We start from the raw sequence: 20,675 nt of genomic DNA on the forward strand, positions 1-20,675 counted from the left end.
ACTGTAGCTTTGTAGTATTATCTGAAGATGAGAGAGTCATGCTTCTGCTTCGTTTTTGGCCCTCAGGATTGCTTTGCCTATTCTTTTTCAGCAAGCTTTCTGTAGAGGGCCAGATAGTAAATATTTGAGACTTGGTATGCTACAAACTGTCCGCACCACCTATTCTTTGTTTCTTAAAAATATAAAAATCATTCTCAGCCCACAAGCTATAAAAATAGCCCACAGGCCAGATAGGGCCCATGGGCCATAGTTTGCCAACCCCTGTTCTAGATGCCAGAGTTTGAGTCTCTGGAACCCATTAACAGTGGCCATCAAACATCAGGGTTTTCAATAGGTTTTATTAAGCCACCATTGTCAAAAATATTTTTTTGTTTGTTTTTTAGTTTCCTTTTCTGGCCATCCCTGGGCATATAGAGTTCCTGGGCCAGGGATCAGATCCTCAACCCCACTGTGCCAGGCTGGGAATCAAATCCCATCACTCTCAAGACACTGCTGATCCCATAGTGCCACAACAGGAACTCCAGAAAGATGTTTTTTTTTAATGACAAAGAATGGGTTAAACAGTGGCTTATGTGGCTTTTGCAGCTTCACCCAGCCTGCCTGCCCACGTGGTTTTGTGGGTACAGTCTGAAGGGCTGGCATCCAGAGGTTTCTCTGCTGCTTTGTGGTCCAACTAAGTGGAAGCTTCTTGAGGGCAGGGATTATGTTGTTGCTGTCACTCCTGCTGTGTTCCCAGGACATGGAGCACTGCCTGGAAATAGCAGGCACTCACATGTATGGTGGGTTATTTTCTCATTTGTCTTAGGAGCATCCACATCTTTTAAAATAATAAACTTGGAGTTCCCATTGTAGCTCAACAGTAACAAACACAACTAGCATCCACGAGGATGCAGGTTCAATCCCTGGCCTTGCTCAGTGGGTTAAAGATCTGATGTTGCTGTGAGCTGTGGTTCAGGTCACAGACACACCTCAGATCTGGCGTGGCTGTGGCGTAGTCTGGCAGCTACAGCTCCAATTTGACCCCCAGCCAGGGAACTTCCAATGCCATCGGAATGATAACAATAATGGACTTGATGTAGCTCAGTTTTACATTCCATCCATGTAACAGTATGTGGCATTTACGTGCCAGGCACTGTCCTGAGGACTTGATATAATTCCACACCGCAACTCTGTGAGGTCCTCTCCCCTGGTCCGCAGATGAGAGGCCAAGGTCATGTAGCTAGTTAGGGGCCGGCCAGGATTTGAGCCCAGCCACTGGCATTCTCGGCACCCCTCAAGTGACGCACATGGCAGGCAGCTAATTTTGTGTCACTGTCAGGCTCCCATCTGTAGACAGATTTAAAGGAACTCTGGCTTTCACTTCTATGACTTTCCAAAGCTACATCACCCTCCGGGATATAAAAAAGTACAGGTGGCCCTGGAACAACAAGGGTTTGAACTGCATGGGTCCACTTATACTTGGGGTTTTTTTCATCAGTAGAGACTGCAGTCCTTGATGGGTTTAAGCCAGGGACACAGAGGAACCGCAGGTGTGGAGGGCCAGCTATAAGCTACATGGCAGCTCATGCCCCATTGTTCCAGGATCAGCTGTATCCTGAGAGGCACACAGACTTGCCAAAACCGATGAGTTTGCCAAAACTCACTGAACTGTACACTGAAAACGGGTGTATCTTATTGCACATAAATTACACCTCCAAAAAGTTGATTTTTTAAAAAAAAAATATTCTAATCAAAAAAGTCAAACATAATTTGAAAAGCTTTGGAGAAGAACGAAAGTAGAGAAAGAAACCATTACTCATCAGAGTTCAGCCTCTTCCAAAGAAAGTTTCACTGGCCATGTCTTCTAAGCTATTTAAACAGCAAGCATCCTTTTCTCTGCTTTTCATCCTCAGGGAAGGGAAAGCCTCTTCAGCGTAAGGTGAAGCCACCTAAGAAGCAAGAGGAGAAGGACAAGAAGGGAAGGGGAAAGCCCCAGGAAGACGAGCTGAAGGACGCCCTGGCCGACGACGACAGCTCCTCCACCACCACAGAGACCTCCAACCCAGACACGGACCCTCTGCTTAAGGAGGTACAAGGCCGGGCTAACATGACCATGTGTCCAGAGCGTCCGCATGCCCTCTGCTCATGTCCCCAGAGAAGCACCACTGTTCGGGTGAATGTCCTCATTTACCCACAGAACGAATTTGGAAGCCTGTTAATAAAGTAAAACAAAAAGTAGAAACACTGGGAGTTCCCACTGAGACCCAGTGGTAGCAAACCCGACTAGTATCCATGAGGATGAGGGCTCAGTCCCTGGCCTCGCTCAGGCTCCATGGGTTAAGGATCCGGCATTGCCATGAGCTGTGGCGTGGGTCACAGACCAGGCTCGGATCTGGTGTTGCTTTGGCTGTGGGGTAGGCCGGCAGCTGCAGCTCCAATTCAACCCCTAGCCTGGGAGCTTCAGTATGCCTTGGGTGTGGCCCTAAAAAAAAGAAAAAGGAAAAAAAAAAAGTGGAAACACGGCTTGAAAGTTAGAGACTCTCTGAAATGATAACTATTCTGGCCAATGAAAATTGTTTCAGATCCTGAGTTTCAAAAGAGGATGAGAAGTAATTATACCACTTTGATTGATTATATTGGCTTTGTCCTGTGTATCACCACTGCTACAGTAGCTCCCATGGCAGGAGGAGCAGTGACTGTGACCCCAGCCTCACTGCCCCCCCACCCCCGCTCCAGGACCAGGCACCCACCCCATACACCTCAGCCCTCGCCTTCAGCCCCAGGGTGGTCAGGAGCATCAGGGGTAATACTGCAAAGTGCCTGGAGACTCCCGCTGTCAGATCAGTGGAGGGTAATGTTAGTGCTTGAGTGTGTCTGAGTGTGAGGTGGAAGTGGTGTACAGGAAAGTGGGGGCCAGCTGGCAGCAGCCCCTGATTGCTGGGGTTGATTCCACTGACCTGGCTGGTGAGGCGGGGGTCCCCTTCTACCCTCACCGCTCCACGCGTGTCCCCCCTGAATCTGGGCGCTTGGCCGGAGATGACAACCTTCCCCAGTAGAGGAGAATTCTTCTTTGGTCTTAATTTTTAAAAAAAGAAAGAAGAGAGAATTCTAATTTGGCATTTTTATTTTTAAACAGCTCTATTTCAAATTTAAAATGATCCAAATATAGCCTTTAATAGTACAGAGCAGAATTTCTTTTTCAGTCTTAATCTAGTGGTTTAAGGAATCATTTCTGAAAGATAGCAGTGTTATCTGCATCTATTAATTTTTAAAATAAAATTTTACATGACACTTTCTTGTCAGCTGCCCTCCCCATGCATCCCCACCTTGGGCAGGTGCTCTGTGCCCCCTCAGTACAAGGCCTGAGTTCTGTCCTCTGGCTCCTCTGGGGCATATGACTTCAAGAGAAGCAGAGGCCCAGCTGCTGTCCTTGGGTGGGTCTCATCCAGGCAAGCATTAGGGAAGTGTTTCAGCACAGATTTCCCCACGATGGTGCCACACTTTTCACCTTTCAGGCTTACTCCCGACCACCCTCCAGTGGCCCCCTGTCCAGCTGAGCCATCAGCCAGCATTCTCTCTGCCCGCACTGGCGTAATTCCCACTTCTCTGCCGTTCCTCTCCTCCTGTTTTTCCCACCAGCTTCCCTGTCTTTTACCTCCTTTCAGACACAGCTGAGAACACCACCTCCCTGCCTGAAACCCTTCTCCCTGCTGAGCAATTTTTATAACGCCCCCACAACCCCCAGCACTCTGCCATAGAGTTCATGTGCTTTTGTTTCTTTGTGACTGATCTGTCAGTTGTGTTAATTTTCTTCCCAAGGAGATTAAAGACTCAGCAGGTCACTTTCTCTTGTCCTCATGTCTTTTCCAAGCGCATTCTGCCCATTCATTCAGCAGGTGTGTGTTGAGTACCTGAGAGCTGGATGCTTGAGAAACAGCAGTGGATGAAAGGAACAGGTTCTTCTGGTCCTCAAGGGGCTCACAGCCTACAAAGGTCCAGCTGAGTCGGATGTCCTGGAACTATTTACTGTAGAACTCAGAATAGGCTCCAAAGGTGTATGGGCAGGAGGATGTTTTACCTTATCTCTGCAGCTAAGTAGACCAGCCTGTGGGACCTGTTAAAAGTCCAGGCTCCTGAAGGACCATGAACTGTGCGCCTGGGTGCTGTTGCATAGTGGGCTCCTATGCCATGTGGGCAGTTCCCTCATATACACAGCTTCCCCCCGATTACCCTCTGTATCCTGAACATAGTGCTGCCCAAATGCTCTGGCAGGAAGAACCAGGCGTTTGGATTTTTATTTCCCATCCATCCTGTGGTCCTTCTGCACATGCATAGTGCACACAAGTTGCCCACACAGCTCTCTGGGGTTCCCCACCAGTACCTGAGTGATGTCTGCCCCGATTCCGGCAGGCCCCCAGCTCACATGTGGATTTGGAAGCAGCATCAGCTTGCTCTCAAACACAAGGCACAGTCTCCATGCTCACCTGGTCAAGGAAGCGGAAAGAAGCAGCCGTTACTGGGCCTGTCCAGATGCAGCTGGGGTGTGGCCTCCCCAGCCTGGGCGCCACACTTGAGCCCTCAGGACAGCTCCTCTGGGCCCCAGTCACAGCCACTGCATGTTTCTGTAGAACTCAGAAATATCTCTGCCTGTCACGTGTGTTGCTCTCCAGCTAGACTCCACCATCCTCGGGGGAAGGGACCGGGCCTTCTTGGTGACCCCATTGCCTTGGCACCAGGGGGATGACTGGGTAGCAGGTTGTTGAATAAAAGAGTGAACAGCTGAGCCGCTCCCATGGATGGTGAGTGGCTGTGGGCATCCCGCCTGCCATGACACTGTCACTTGTGCGCACTTGGTGAGCGGATGTGCACGCCCATGCTGCCTGCTCCTTTTCAAACCCCGCGTCTTCCCTGTGCTCAGGATTAGGAACATCACCAGGAGCATGTACCTTTGTGTTGTAGTCTTAACTTCGCTTTTCCTCTAAAAGGCAAGGTTTGGCTCCCCAGTGCTTAAAAACGAGAAGACGAGAAGCTACCAATTTGTTGCCACCACTTACCCCACCCACCCCAGTCAGGATGTGAGTATAAATTAAAGTGACTGTGTCAGCCACTTTTATTAATCCTTCTTAGCAATTCAGTGTACTTTTTTTTTTTAACAGGATACAGAAAAACAAAAGGGAAAACAAGCCATGCCTGAAAAACATGAAAACGAAATGTCTCAAGTGAAACAAAAAAGCAAAAAACTCTTAAATATAAAGAAAGAAATCCCAGCAGATGTGAAACCCAGGTAAGAAAAATAAGTTGAGTTTAGAGAAATGAAGTATGTAAAAGAACTACTGGTGAAAACTAAGTACTGTTTCGTTTGCTTGGTTGGTTTTTAGGTGGGGGTTGCAGCAAAAGCCACGTACACATTACATTGCTCTGGAGGTTTTTCTAATGGGTGGTGTCTGCTGTCGCTGATGAGAGAAAGCCTTGCTTCTGACATCAGACAGAAAAAGCAGAGTTAAAACTTGTGAAAATGGGAGTTCATGTCATGGCGCAGTGAAAAGAATCCAAGTAGGAACCATGAGGTAGCGGGTTTGATCCCTAGCTTCGCTCATTGGGTTAAGGATCTGGCGTGGCTATAGCTGTGGCATAGACTGGCAGCTGCAGCTCCAATTAGACCCCTGGCCTGGGAACCTCCATATGCCACAGCCCTCCATATGCCGCGGCCCTCAAAAGACAAAAAGACCAAAAAAATTTAATAATAATAAAAATAAAAAATAAAACTTGTCAAAATAGAGGAGGAAAGTGTGGGTGGGACATGGGTTACCAGGCAGAGAGCCATTTTCCTTCTGCACAAAGATGGCCTTGATGGTTTAGCCACAGGGTACCCTCTTGACAAGAGCTCTGAGTCTGCTCACCAGCCCAGAGCTGCCCTTGGGATCTAGCATTCTAGGCCATAAAGCTTGAGAGAATTTATTCTTAACTTTAAAAAAAGTGCTCAGTGCAGATATTACCATCAGACAGTTCTACCCTGAAACTGCCCCCGTCCAGTCCCCATGGGCCGGTCCTGCTGGACCTCCCAGGGAGGGCCTCCTCCAGAATGTTTCCCCAGGTAAGGGAATAAGTTGAACTGTTGGGTTACAACTAAGGTTACTTCATACTTTCATTAAACTTTAGGTCTAAGAAACTAATGTTGGTTTTAGGGTTGTTGGTCAGGCCCGTCCTCGCTCATCATGTAAAACGGCCATCTGCATAGAAGCTGGTATTTGCCTTCTTGTGTGATAAGTGGGTATCCACTCAGAAAGGTGAAGAGATTGGGTTTAGATTAATAAAGAAGACAGCATAGAACTGGCCTTAGCTTTGCGGAAGGTCTGTTCTTAACTCTCATTCTGGGAATAATGGAGCCCTACAAAAACAGCGGTAAACTAGACTCTATCTATCCCTAGATTATACAGCCTAACTCAGACGGGGACTGTCTGTCCTGTAGAACCAAAGGTGAATAAGAAATTAGTGATTACTGCAGTAAAACATAACCTTGTCCCTGAACTCATGAAATAACACTGCATATGGCAGTAACGAGTAATGGAGCATTTATATCTGAAAACTAGTCTTTTATGCAGAATGAGTACAGACTGTGGGCAGCGTTTGCTGAGAACAGTCCAGCCGGTAGAGGAGCAATGCCAGTGCAGTAATGGCTGACACACTCGGATCCCCCAAGAGAACTCAGCCCGAGGCACTTTGGTGCTAAGATGCTGGCACCTGGGACAGAAATAAAACTTGTCTGCTGGTGAGGGATTCTTCTTCTGGGCCTTTTTCAGGCTTAGTTGACTGACTGAATGTTTCAAAGTAAATGAGGCTAAAAAATCCAAATTATGAAAAACCCTAGTTTTTTACATAGATTGAGATCTTGTGAGAATGAATAGTCATGCTATCATTCTTATGATCATAAATTTAAAAACCCAGCTTCTAAGAATTATCTTAGTGAAACCATGCCACGAGTGACTGTCCCCGGATCTGAACTGTTTATTTTGCTTGAAGCCTGAGCTCGATATTTTTAAAGCAGAGCATCCATACCTAGTAATCCCAGCTCTCATCCCTATTCCACTGACTTGTGTCATATTCTGATTTTTTTACTGAAATAAGTTGATTGTTAGCAGATTTGACTTTGAAAGTTCATAAAGGACTTCACTTTGACTATGCAGGGTGTTGGGTTCACGGGCAGACCAATCCCAGAGCTGCCAGTACTGCAGCGCCCAGGCAGGGGTGGCAGTCAGAGTGTGAGTTAGGAGAGGAATTGTCACTAGAAGACAGTTTAAGCAGTGGGCCCAAAATTGTCCTTTTAAATTGTAGCTGGAGGAATGAATCCCAGTTAAACCCAGTCCTCTAGTCTCCTGTATCTAATCTCTAAACTCACTGACCTTGCTTTGTGTTTTTATGAATTTAGGGCTAAAAGTGTTGAGAGTCAGAATCTTTTAGTCTATCAATCAAATTCAGAGTTAAACAAAGGTTTTTGTTTGTTTGTTGTTTTTTGTTTTTTTTAAATAACCAGAAAGGTGGCCTCTCTAAGTAGAGCTGGTCACCATCTCCACTGGGTTGTGATAAAGGCCCTGTGCTGTCCTTCAAGTAAAGCCACTGCTGGTCCCACCTCCATGACCCCTGACCTTCTCAAGTGCTCAGTGTGTTGTATATGATTTGGCATATCTGCAGGACAGAGGCGTGCATTTTTTGAAGAGATATTATTAATAAGGCATATGTTATGACTTTCTTTGGAAAGATTTATTGAGAAAGAAATATCTATATATTAGTTGACCCTCTCATACTAAAATCTATAGCTTTGGTTCATACTGACTTGATCAAAAATGAGTCTCTAGGAGTTCCCGTCGTGGCGCAGTGGTTGGCAAATCCGACTGGGAACCACAAAGTTGTGGGTTCGATCCCTGGCCTTGCTCAGTAGGTTAAGGATCCAGCATTGCCATGAGCTGTGGTATGGCTCGCAGACGTGGCTCGGATCCTGTGTTGCTGTGGCTTTCATGTAGGCTGATGGCTACAGCTCCGATTAGACCCCTAGCCTGGGAACCTCCATGTGCCGCGGGAGTGGCTCTAGAAAAGGCAAAAAGACAAAAACAAAAAACAAAACAAAAATGAATATTATTATTACTGGATCATTAATCATCTCCAGGCCAGACTACCCCAAATCCTTACATCTTGAAGAATTTATTTTCCACATTGAAGTACATGGTGATAACCAGAGGAACAGCCCAATGCTCCTTTGCCTGTGTAGCCCCAGCCTACTTATTCCCAAAAGTTGCTTCAAAAAAAAAAAAAAACACTTCCTAGGAGTGTGGGCCAGAGGATTACCGTGGCAGAGATCTGGTCTACCCGTGTTTTTTTCCAGCTTCTACACTGCAGAAGTGAGCCTGTAGACCTTCATACGACTGTACTTTAGGTCAGAGATGCCAGGAAATGAGGAAGGTCAGACACTAAAAGGACTTTGGGAGACCAGGAAAGGCCCAGAATCCCTGGTTTAGGATGCCAGCTGTCCATTGATTTTTTGGTTTTCTGTCCGTTTATCCACATTTTATGTGCTCCCGTAACCTAAATGTAATAATCAAAAACAAGCTAAAAATCTGTGTGAACAGCACACTCAGCTAAGGCCCTGGTGCATGGTCCACACACTGGCCTCCAGGCCCGTCAGCCCTGGCACGGCCCTCGCCTTGCCTCACCTCACCCCCGGCAGGGGCATGGACCAAGCACTACCCAAGCAAACTCGAGTCTGGCACCTGAGCCGCCTCTTTGCTTTTCTCCTTTTTTTTTTTTTTTTTGGCTTTTAGAATCACTTAAATTAAATTGGCTCTTAACCCATGTTATTCAGAAGCCTTAAAAAAGATTCCTCAGCAGGAATCATCTGGTTTAACTTAGGAAGGTACGAGTCAGCAAAAGTAAGAGTTGTCTGGCCCCTTTCTTCCCAAAACCAACTAACCCTACAGTGGCACGGAGTTAAGCTTTGCATAGACAGTTCCCAACCCAGGCCTATAAACGACTTACCTAAAAATAGTTCATACCCACCCACCTCCACCGCCACCACCAGAGGTCCACACATCTCTGTCATGGGATCCTTTGTTTTTTAAAAGGTAGAATTTTTAAATAACCCTCTCAGTCAGAAGTAGGACAGAAGATTTATAAAATTGTAGCATTAATAGTCTTAGCCATAAACAGTGGATTTTATTCGTGTCAGTTTGTTATCCCACCTCAGATTCTACTTCTCTAGGTTAACCGAGCCCTTTGGATTTTTGGTCTACTCTTAGACTAATTCCAAATATAATTATTATAGAAAATTTGTGAAATATAAAGAAAAGAATGAAAAGAAAATGACTTTTGACCTACTACCTACTACCTTATGAAATGTTTATAAAGAGCTTCTGTTAAAATTATTTAAATATGTATTTATTTACTTATTTATGAAACTACACTGGTTTTTTTTGTTTTGTTTTTGTCTTTTTAGGGCCATGCCTGCGGCACATGGAAGTTCCCAGGCTAGGGGTCTAATCAGAGGTGTAGCCACTGGCCTACACCAGAACCATAGCAACTGGGGATCCAAGCCATGTCTGAGACCTACATCACAGCTCAGATCCTTAACCCACTGAGCAAGGCCAGGGATCGAACCCTCAACCTCATGGTTCCTAGTCGGATTTGTTAACCACTATGCCACGAGGGGAACTCTTATGCTTTTTTTTTTTTTTTTTGGCTTTTTAGGGCCGCACCCTTGTCAAATGGAAGTTCCCAGGCTAAGGGTCACATTGGAGCTGCAGCCACTGGCCTACCCACAGCCACAGCAACATCAGATCCCAGCCATGCCTGTGACCTACACAACTCAAGGCAACGCCGGATCCTTCACCCACTGAGCAAGGCCAGGGATCAAACCTTATGGATACTAGTCAGATTTGTTTCCACTGAGCCACAATGGGAACTCCAGAAACCACACTTTTTATGTTGTTCTGTCATCTGCTTGCCTTCTTTGTGAGACTTTTGAGGTGCTGGTGGTAGGTGCTGTGGTGCCACTGGATCTGGAAAGTCTGAACCATTCTGACCTTTGAAGTCTGGTGTGAACTAGCATGGTGACTGGCCCAGACCCCCGCAGAAACTGGCTGCCCTCTGGGAGGATGAGGTGGCCCCTTAAGAACCTGAAGATGGGGGTTGGGGGCAATAGTGTGTTAGAATCACACACCCGAGGGTTGGGAGCAGGAAAATTCCAGAGACGTAGCCATTTTAAGAATATTCACGTGGACTGGTAAACCTGATAAGATTTGTAATGAAAAGCAGGCTATCTGTTCAGCTTTGAACTGACGGCTTTCCAGCCATCACTAGGCACAAGGTGGCGACCACTGGTGATTTTTGGAAGAATTCTCGGAAGGTGCCAATGTGTTCTCTCAGCTGTCTCAGGCTTCACCCACTAACAACCTTCTTGGACATCATCAGCCCAATGGCTGTCAGGGGCCTCCCGGGCCTGCGGCTTGGTCTTGGTGGGTAGTAGAGAAGCAGCTTTGTGAAGAATGTTTTAATGCCACAGGTATTTCCATTGTTCACCAGGAGGGCCATCTCCCCTCTGTTTCTCCTGGAGATTGCTTCTTTTGGCAGATTTTAATGTTTTCTTCACTGGGCTGTGGAAGCCTAAAGTAGCCCAGCTTGCCTCCCGTTTTGTCTTGGTGACAGGAAGTCTAAAGGCAATTAATTGTCCTGTTTATACATGTTTATTATGTTAAACTTACCTCTAAATATTTTAGAAGGAATATTTTCTAAATAAATCAATAAAAACAATGTTTACATTTTTGCTTGCGATTAACACTGAATTCAAGAATAAAGAAGAATATTCATCTCACCCACTCAGCCTAGACCTGCAAATAACACAGTCATGCTGTTGCTGTGGCCTCTAGGGGTTTTGTAGGTAACCCAGGAACTCAGCCCTCATTTATTATGTACCATTCACAGTTTCAAATAACAGAACCATTGACACTTCTAAGTCTGAGAACTTTGAGAACTTTCAGAATCTCCATAGTCAATAATCCTGCAGGCAGTTTGGATACTGGCTGGGACTCACAAGCAGAATGACTTTGCACTTAGCAACTCCTGAATGGCTAGTTGGTGCCAGTAAAGCCGTTGTAGAGTTTTTCTTCAACTTAGGAAGCACACTTAGTCTTTAAAAAAAAAAAAAAAAAAAAAAGATGTTCCTGATGTGGCACAGTAGGTTATGATCCAACTGCAGCAGCTCAAGTCACTGCAGAGGTGAGGGTTCAGTCCCCAGCCTGGTGCAGTGGGTTAAAGGAGCCAGTGTTGCAGCTGTGGTGTAGGTTACAGGTGCAGCTCAGATTCAGTCCCTGAACTGGGAACTTCGATATGCTACAGGTGTTGCCATTTAAAAAAAAAAAAAGTAGCTTCAGATACGTTATCCAAGGTAGGTGCTCCCACCCCGTTACCTAGTGTTAAGTAGGGGACCTCACTTCCTTGTCTGCATGCAGAAGAGCAGGGGGTAAATCTGCTGGTGCCCGTGTCTCCTGACAGCATTGGAAGTGCTTGGAATGCCCCCATTCCTTAGGACTGTGGGTGGATAAGCCTCCAGAAGCCAAATGAGTAAAGCAAGCAGTTGAAATTGTAGAGGGGTCAGCGACCTTGCCTCATGCTCTGAAACAAAGGGACACATTTGAATTTCCCATCTGTGATTGTCTTTCAGTTCCTTAGAGCTACCATACACTGCCCCCTTGGACAGTAAGCAACGTCGAAATCTCCCAACCAAGATTCCTCTTCCAACTACGCTGACAAGTGGATCCAAACCACGGAACTCCCAGAAAACAAAAGGTATTTGCATTTGCATTGTTACTAGTAGTCCTTAGTTGTGAGGTCCTGGTAATCCATTAGTGGTTACCACAGAGAGGCTACAGTTGTGTTCTCATTCTCATTAGAAGGTTTTCTGAAATTGGCCCAAAAGAAAGGAATTATTCTCCATAACAGCCTTATTTTCTGAATTTTGCGCAGGTACAAATAAGTTAGTGGATAACAGGCCACCCGCCCTAGCAAAATTCCTCCCAAATAGTCAAGAACTAGGCAACACCAGTAGCTCAGAAGGTGAAAAAGACTCTCCACCACCAGAGTGGGATTCGGTGCCCGTTCACAAGCCCGGCAGCTGTAAGTATGGGGACCCCTCACCAGCAGTGTCCCCGGCCCAGGTGGGCCAACTGCAGGGGTGGATTGCTGTGCAAGGAGGCCCAGCCTCCGGTTGGCTAGAGAGGACTTGTAGCAGCCAGCAAAAGCCGCTGGTAAATAGCCTGCCAGCACTGAATAGCTGAGTTGAACTGGCCGGGGTGGGAGTATTTATACCCAAGAAATCAGCAGATGGTTTAGGGAGCTGGCAAACCAGCACACCACTGCCTGCTGTTCCCGATGGAAGGATCTGCCTGAGCCATGCACTCAGCAGCCCTTCCCCCACCGCTTTCTCCTACACTTACAGTGTAACTCTTTTTGGAAACATTCAGTTTATTCCCAGTTGACCCACATCTTTAACATAAACTGCCTATGTGAAGGCTTCATTTGTTTTTCACTAGCTTCTTGACTTGGCCTGTAGTGACTCAGGGCAGAGCACTGGCTGCTATAGGGTGTGTGTGGGGGGGGGGCGGTCCTCGTCCTCATGATAGATACTTAATTGGGCCTGGAAGAGAAGACAACAGAGACTAGCAGAGCGAGGCCTGGGGACCTGGGGCAGGGCTTGGGGACCAGTCTCTGAGGGCTGATTCGTCTGCCCTCACCACCATCTCAGAGCGGACCTCATTTGGCCCATTTGTGCCAAAGGGAAAATCAAGGTTGAGCAACAGGTTTGAAGTGAGGCCTCGGTGAGTTGAATGAGGGCGAAGAACTTGGAAATTCAGGTGATGTGTGAATTAAACACACGCCTTTGTAAATACCTACTGGAAAGGGATGCTCCCTGGGTTAAAACCCGCAGCCCTTTATTGTGCCGTGAAACTTTTCTGCCACCTTTTATTACTGTTCTCTGCCTGGGATGAGAAATCGAATCTGAAATCCTTGTTCATTCAAGAAATGTTGAGCGAGCCTCTGGGCCATCCCTGCGTCCAGGCTGATGCTTTCAGTGCCTTGGATCGCTTGCCTCTGAGGTTTCAGCTGGACTTGGGTGCCTGGCTTATTCCCTGTGATTTGGACGGTTCCCCCACAGAGGCAGCTGTGTTTCAGCACAAGTACTGTCTTCCCAGGGAGCTGCTTTCACAGGGTCATCTTGAGTCCAGTGAAGTGACATGAGCCCTGCGGGTGTCAGTAACGACATAAGCACGACGTGTCCTGCAGGAAAGGGGTTGTGGGCATCGGGTCACCAAACACCAAGGCTGGCAAGGAAGGAATTCTTGGCCTGAGCAGGGTGGGAGTGGGCTGGGTGGGCGCACCGGCCCCATGGGGGAAGGCAGAGCACGCAGAGCAGGTGCCCTGTGCGCTGAAGACGTGGAGTGGGCAGCTCGGGCTTCCAAGAGAAGGGGGCTTTGTTTGGCTGTCCAATGCTGGGGACTTGACACAGCCAGGGAATGCGTATCCTTGCTTAGGCCTGGCCCTAAGGGTAAGGGGAGAAGCACCCAGTGCCCCCCCAAGAGAGTGACTGGGGAGGGGGACCACCAGGCAGAGCAGGCTTGGGTTCAGGAGGGGAGGGGGAACAGAGCAGACCATTCTCATGGAACAGGCTCAAAAGGCCCCCCCAGGAGGGGTCAGAGGTCAGTGCACCAAACTGGGCAGAGCCACACTGGGCAGGGAGGAGGAACAAGAAGGATGGGCCAGGCGGTTGTGCCAGGATGACCAGTTGTGCTGGAGATAGCTGAGCGCAGGTGGCCACTGTGCAGACCCAGAGGCCACAGAGGCCAAGCCCTCTCCTTCCCTTTGTCCCGTGGTAGCTGGAACAGCAGCAAGGTACACATGACAGATGCAAGGCAGTCCCTTCTTCCTCTAAAAGTTATGTGTTTCTACTTAGTGAGTGCAAAAGAAATATTACGACAGTGATATTTTTTTGTTTTAAATTTTAAAAACAGCTGTGTCTTAAAGGGCAGCAGGAATACAGTAGGAATTCGTATCCTTGTAAAACGGACTGGGAGCGGCACCGCCGAGTGCGGGTGTCATCCTGCTCAGCAGAGCTGTGGGCCCGGGCCCTGCTGCGGGAACCTGTGTGGAGGCACGGAGGGTCTCAGGTCCAAGCAGAGACTTCACCTGCCAGTCCCCAGGGGCCGTGGAAAGGCCTTGTGCAGCCAGAGGTGGGGGAGGGAGAGGACCACACCACCCAGGGGGCCTGCAGGACGGGCGGGGAGATGAGTCCCATTGGTGAGTCCTGGAAAGGCCCAGAAAGCAGAATACGACTTTTTTTCTTTAAACCTTTAAACAGAACGTATTAAAGATGTAGGGTTTTTCTTCGAGGCACTTGAGTTCTGCTTAGTATCAGACAGAACACCAAAAGGAACTGCTTTTGCAGAGTAAAAATCAAAATGTCACATTGAGACCTTTTATTTTTAATTTCCAGCTACCGATAGTCTTTATAAACTTTCTCTGCAAACCCTCAACGCAGACATTTTTCTAAAACAACGCCCGGCCTCACCTCCACCCGCCTCCCCGTCCCCGCCCGCCGCGCCATGCCTGTTCGCGCCCCGGGGCAGCTACAGCAGCATCGTCAACAGCAGCCCCAGCAGGTAGGCATGCCGGCCGCTGCTGCTCGGGAGTTCTCCCCACAGTGGTGCTTGCTCCCCTTCAGTGGCGGCCCTCGGTGTCCGCAGACTCCTGTCCTTACGTATTCTGCCGGGTGCAGCTGTCCTGCCCTCTGCCTGGGCTCAGCCCCCCCTCCCACTGCTGCATCTGTGCCCAATTCTGGTGCCCTTTTCCCACCCATCCCCATGGACTGAGGGCCTCCATGTAACTTGCTAGAATTGGCTTCTGCCTCAGGAGACAGTTGGCATACTCAGCACTGAGTGAAGACCTACAGGAGCTGTCCTGTTAGTCTAGGAAATGGGTTTAGAGTCATTTACTCTGACCTTGAGGCAGGTAAGCGTGGCAAGTAAGGTGCCAGATCTGGAGCAGGTGCAAGGGTGCTGCCAAGCAGACCAGAAGCCCTCACGGGAGGCACAGAGCCTGAGCCTGACCGTTAATATGACAGTGACTTTGATGGTACATGCCAAGCTTGTATCTGCACTGGGCAGGTATCATGTGTCACCTCCTCCTGGCCAGCACAGTCAGGTTCTGGCACCATCCCTGCCTTCCACAGCAGGCAGCACCCAGCTGGACCTGCAGTCACCCTGCCCTGGTTGCACTTGTGCCCAAAGAGGCAGGGGCCACCATGGCCCAGTGGACGCTGCCCTGCTCAGGCCCTCCGCTCACAGTGAAGGCATATGGGCAGGGACAGTCATGAATTTTCCCTGCCTCACCTTCTACTCCTTGTTTGTGGCCCAGTGGCTCTCTTCTCAGTGTTCTCTCTAGAGCAAGAGTGCCTCCTTTCCTGGTCCCTAAATCGTGACCTCTGAGCTTGCCTCCTCCTGCCACCTTGAGTTTCTCCCTTTCCCCACATCCCTATTTTCCACCTGACTACATGGTCTCAGATCCCAAAGCATCTCATGAGGCACGGGTGTGCCCTGTCGGTTGCCCGGGCTGTGCTTGGGTCCCAGCAGTAGTAGCCTTGGGTCCGGCCACAGTGCAGGCCCTGCATGGCTCATTCCTGCAGGAGCCACAGCCCCCTGGGCACCCAGTCCTGAAAGGGGCTTCCATAGGCATCAGTGCTGACAAGGACTGAGCTCTTCTCTCCCTGCTTCTTCCTTCAAGTGACCCTAAAACAAAGCAGCCAAATGGAAGCAAGCACAAACTGACAAAAGCAGCCTCGCTCCCTGGCAAGAACGGCAACCCCACTTTCGCTGCAGTCACAGCCGGGTACGACAAGAGCCCAGGTGAGTGGCTTGGCATCCAGAGACTCTTCACCACCGGTCCTCAGGCATGGTGGACGTACCTGCGGCCTGACTGACTCAGAGCCTGTTGTTACAGGTGGGAATGGCTTTGCTAAAGTTTCTTCAAGCAAAACAGATTTTTCCAGCAGCCTTGGCATTTCACACACTCCTGTTGACAGCGATGGCTCGGACAGGTACGGGAGGCTCTTCTGATCACGGGAAGGCAGAGGGCGTTTCAGGCCAGGTTAGCATCTTCTGTCCACGCATGTGCTTCTGGCATTTACCCCCAGGTGGCAGGCATTTGTCAGAGGTGCTCAGATGCCTCTCTGTTGGGTGGGGGCAGAGGCCCTGTCTGTGCTTCTTCTCATCCTTCTCTGTTACCATGATCGTTGTGAAAAGGACGTGATCCAAGAATTAGAAATAGAACAAAATGGGAGTTCCCATCATGGCTCAGCGGTTAACAAACCTGACTAGTGTCCATGAGGACACAGGTTCCATCCCTGGCCTCGCTCAGGGGGTTAAGGCTCCCGTGTTGCTGTGGCTGTGGTGTAGGCCAGCAGCTGTAGCTCCGATTTGACCCCTAGCCTGGGAACTTCCAAATGCCGCAAATGCGGCCCTAAAAAGACCAAAATGGGTGGGGGGGACAAAAATGTATTTGAGAGGAGGACATTGGAAGAAATACTACATTTATTGTAAGTTATTGGACATGCCACTTTTTTGACCCAGAGCAACCACAGTGGCCTGGGGGCATGCAGTGACAACCGTGGTTCATCTCCCAGATAAGTAACAATGACGATAAAATAATAAAAACTTCTGCAAGTAGAGTCCTAGTTTTACCTGCTTGATGCTAAAAGGAAACGAAGCCTAGATGTGCTGTAATTATTGCATGAATACTCTGTTGCCTGAAGGTAAAGGGAAGGAAGGAAGGAGCACCTCTCCTCTGCAAAACACTTGCTGAGAACTGGGCTCTCAGCCTGGGCCAGGGTAGTCTGAGCCCTGAGAGCCTCTGGGCCATAACCCCCTACCTGCCATCCTTCCGTTGGGAAGCTGTGTTCAGCCCTCCCTTTTGTCCACCCTCAAGACGCCCCATGTGAAGCAGCAGCTCCGAGCCTGTACGTGGCGAGTCCATTTCACTAACCGTCACCCATTTTTGGGTGGCATCTCCCTCTCCCACCAGCAGCTCGGGTCTGTGGAGTCCCGTCAGCAACCCCAGCAGCCCTGACTTCACCCCCCTTAATTCCTTCTCGGCCTTTGGAAATTCTTTCAACCTAACTGGCGGTGAGTGACTGAGGCGCCTGAGGAGGAGGGAGCGGGGAGCAGGTCTGGGCCAGGTGAGGAGGAGCACACGGGGGATGGGAGCACGGTGGGCATCTAGTGTACGGTGTGACGAGGTGTGGTCCTCTGTGCCTGAGCAACCAGGCGCCAGCAGCCAGAGATGGATGGGTGGTCCCCTCTCTCCTGGATGGAGCTCGAGGGCCTGGCTCAGCCACCACATGCAGCCACCACATGCAGGCAGCCCAGGAGGGGCCCTGGGGAGCCGCCCTCTCTGCCTCCCTCCCCCACCCCAGCCCAAAGTGCGCCAGTGTTCAAGGAAGGATTCTAGGGCGGAGATGTGGCTCCTTATTTTTTCCTGCTCCAGAGTTAGGGGCAGCGATGTAAGTTTTACACTAGCTGTGGTCTAGTAGCTCTCCAGTGCTAGGTGTGGGGGAGGCACTCAGATCGTGTGCTGGGGGTCTCGGTACCACCCCTGCACCCATTTTCCTCAAGGGGACCCCCACCTGCCGGTGTGGGGGGCACGGCCAGATCCAAGACAAACGTGCCTGTGCTTCCTCACCTGCAGAAGTTTTTAGCAAGCTCGGGTTACCGCGATCGTGCAATCAGCCCTCACCAGGGAGCTGGAACGAGCTCAGCAGTGGCCCCTCGTACTTTTGGGACTCTCCAGCGACAGAGCCGAGCCCTTCCTGGCCAGCCAGCTCCGGCTCCCCGACCCACACAGCCACAGTGAGTACTGGGCTCAAGCCCGTGGGCATCACTACTGTCACTGCCCCGCAGGTGGTGCTGACAGATAAGCAGCAAGTGGGGAGGGCATGGCTGGTGCTGTCCTCATCCCATCTTCTGCGAAGGGGCCATCGGTAGGTGCTCTTCAGAGCCGAATGGTCAGGAAGTGACAGGAGGAACAACTGAGCAGCTGGGGGCCGGTCCCTGAACTCGCATTTCACCCTCTCCCAGTCTGTAAATTAGACCTCAGGGTGGCTGGGGGCCCATCTCGGGTCAAGGGTCAAGTGGGGGACTGAGCACCACATTTACCTGTTTTCTGAAAAGCACCCGTGTCTCAGCATGAGCTTTTCTAGTGTGTGTGTGTTTGCTTCTCAGCTCAATTGCTCTGCAAAGATCATGCTCCCAAAAAGTATTCTTACCAAGGAAAATGATTGCTGGTTTTGGCTTTTATGAAATTAGGACAGAAAAATAGGATCCCACTATGATTACTTCTTCATTATAAGGAAAACTAAGTTGAACATGAAGGGTCAACAGTAGGTATTTTAACTTCCTAGATTCCAGAGTTTGTCTTCACTTCATATCGTTCTGGCTCCAGTTTTACAAGCACCTTCACTATTTGTTAAAAGAGGCCTTGCAGGCCATTTATTTCAGCGCAGCCTGTCCAGCTCAGCTGTGTGGCACAGGGGGAGCGTCCCATGGAGACGGCCGTATAGGAGCAGGTGGGCCTGACTTAGCCTCTGGCTCCAGTGTGCCAGCCCCTCTTTAGAATATCAGGACCGTGCGCTCAGACTCTCAGGTGGCCAGATGTATAGAATACTTGTTTTAAAGTCAGTCAGGTGGTCTGGCCCATTTTAGTGTAACCCTTGCCACGTGACCATCTGCCTGCCCCCTCAAGCCTGACACTCCATTGTGTTTTGTTCCATCAGTCAATCCTTGGCAATACCAGCGGCCTGTGGTCCACCACACCGTTCAGCAGCTCCATCTGGTCCAGCAACCTGAACAGCAGCCTCCCCTTCACCAGCCCTGCCAACACGCTAACGAGCATCGGCCTCATGGGCCCGGAGAACTCAGCTCCTCACGCGCCCTCCACCACCAGCCCCGCTGATGACCTGGGCCAGACCTACAACCCCTGGAGGATATGGAGCCCCACGATCGGGAGGAGGAGCTCCGACCCATGGTCTAATTCGCACTTCCCTCATGAGAATTGAGATTAGGCAACAAAATCAAAATAAAAAAGTGGGGGCCCCTCATCTAGATCATGATGTGCCAGTTTTTGAGACATCTTTCTAAGGCTTCCCAGTCCCCACCCTCCTCATCTTTGCAGAATAGACTCAAGCAGGGCAGGCTTGTACCACTATGCTTCTTTCAGATCTTTCTTGCAATTATGATAATATGAGATTTGCTGTTGTGCTTTTAGAGAAAAGTCTGGACTCAGCCACAAACTCTGATAAGACCTGTACATCTGAAAATCTTAACTGTTACCACGTTTCCACCACCTGTCTTCTCCCATTCTTTGTTTATCTGTATGAACACAAATTTGACATTACAGCTAAGGAAATAACTTGAGTTGAATCAGAAGTCCTGGCATGTGACAATTTTATTAAATTACCAAGTTTGGTTTTTAATAATTTCACAACATTATGCGCCAAGATCTAATTTTAAAACTGTATGAGGACTTTGTGCTGAAAAATACAGAGTATTTTTTTAAAATAAGGCTGTCTTGGTTTAAAAGCAGATAACAGAAATGTAAGTCAACTTTAAGAACAGTGAATGAATGTAAAAACATTCGGTTGAGACCATATGCATTTTCTGTGCTGTTTGTACTTGAGGTATGTAACATTTGTATACCTGAATTTATTTTAAAGATAAACTGAAATGCACATAGCCAAGTCTTGAGATACAAGATTGAATGTGTATTTCTTAAAAATACAACTTTGTGTTGTACTTTGAAATAAATGATGCTTTTTTCAAAAGCCTTGAATTGTTACATGTTTTGTTTTGTTTTACACACATGATGCATGTATTTGGAGTCTCTTGCACCAAAGAAAGCTATTCTGTTGTTGCCTTAATCTCTGTGGAGTTGGACTTTACATGGAGCCACTGTGGTCTCATTAAATTCTGAGTACTTCCATAATATTTGCTAAAGGTCCTTGATAGAAAAAAGTTCAACCATCTAAAAGATGTTTTGACCCTTTCCCAGTTTAAAAACCACCACAACGGGAGTTCCCGTCGTGGCGCAGTGGTTAACGAATCCGACTAGGAACCATGAGGTTGCGGGTTCGGTCCCTGCCCTTGCTCAGTGGGTTAACGATCCGGCGTGGCCGTGAGCTGTGGTGTAGGTTGCAGACGCGGCTTGGATCCCACGTTGCTGTGGCTCTGGCATAGGCCGGTGGCTACAGCTCTGATTCGACCCCTAGCCTGGGAACCTCCATATGCCGCAGGAGCAGCCCAAGAAATAGCAAAAAAGACAAAAGACAAAAAAAAAAAAAAAACCTCCACAACACCTCCTTTGGTGCCTGTGGAGACCACACAGGTACTAAGCATGTTCTGGTGGACCAGGATGCCTCAGTCTGGCTCCATCTTTCAGAAAGTGTTGCCTGCTCCAGCTTGCCTTTCTCATCCTCCTTTTTCCAGTCTATTTTAAAGCCAGCCTTTGCTGGGTAACCAGAGATGCTAAATATAAATGTTCTGGTTGGGGTCAGTTACATCACGAAGAAACCCAGCTGTCCCCATAAAGTCCAGAGTGGCTTCGTTAAACGT

The 20,675-nt window shown here is 48.8% G+C and overlaps 1 protein-coding gene across 6 annotated transcripts in view; it reads left to right on the forward strand.

Moving 5' to 3' along the window:
- The window catches only part of TMEM131 (transmembrane protein 131), a 191,104-nt gene extending 171,213 nt beyond the window's left edge, over positions 1 to 19,891 (forward strand). For 2 of the 6 annotated variants that reach the window (XM_047781501.1, XM_047781506.1), the window contains 11 exons: positions 1,893 to 2,068; positions 4,965 to 5,054; positions 5,136 to 5,263; positions 11,687 to 11,811; positions 11,989 to 12,138; positions 14,513 to 14,678; positions 15,799 to 15,920; positions 16,015 to 16,111; positions 17,095 to 17,195; positions 17,758 to 17,918; positions 18,842 to 19,891. In XM_047781501.1, the coding sequence (XP_047637457.1) occupies positions 1,893 to 2,068; positions 4,965 to 5,054; positions 5,136 to 5,263; positions 11,687 to 11,811; positions 11,989 to 12,138; positions 14,513 to 14,678; positions 15,799 to 15,920; positions 16,015 to 16,111; positions 17,095 to 17,195; positions 17,758 to 17,918; positions 18,842 to 19,123 (1,598 nt within the window). In that variant the 3' untranslated portion in view covers positions 19,124 to 19,891. The remainder of the gene's footprint in view (positions 1 to 1,892; positions 2,069 to 4,964; positions 5,055 to 5,135; positions 5,264 to 11,686; positions 11,812 to 11,988; positions 12,139 to 14,512; positions 14,679 to 15,798; positions 15,921 to 16,014; positions 16,112 to 17,094; positions 17,196 to 17,757; positions 17,919 to 18,841) is intronic. The other 4 variants (XM_047781503.1, XM_047781502.1, XM_047781504.1 and 1 more) reach the window with 4 other exon arrangements.
- The last annotated feature ends 784 nt before the right edge of the window (positions 19,892 to 20,675 follow it).

Source organism: Phacochoerus africanus, chromosome 5, assembly GCF_016906955.1.
Source record: "Phacochoerus africanus isolate WHEZ1 chromosome 5, ROS_Pafr_v1, whole genome shotgun sequence".
NCBI classification, from domain to species: Eukaryota; Metazoa; Chordata; class Mammalia; order Artiodactyla; family Suidae; genus Phacochoerus; species Phacochoerus africanus.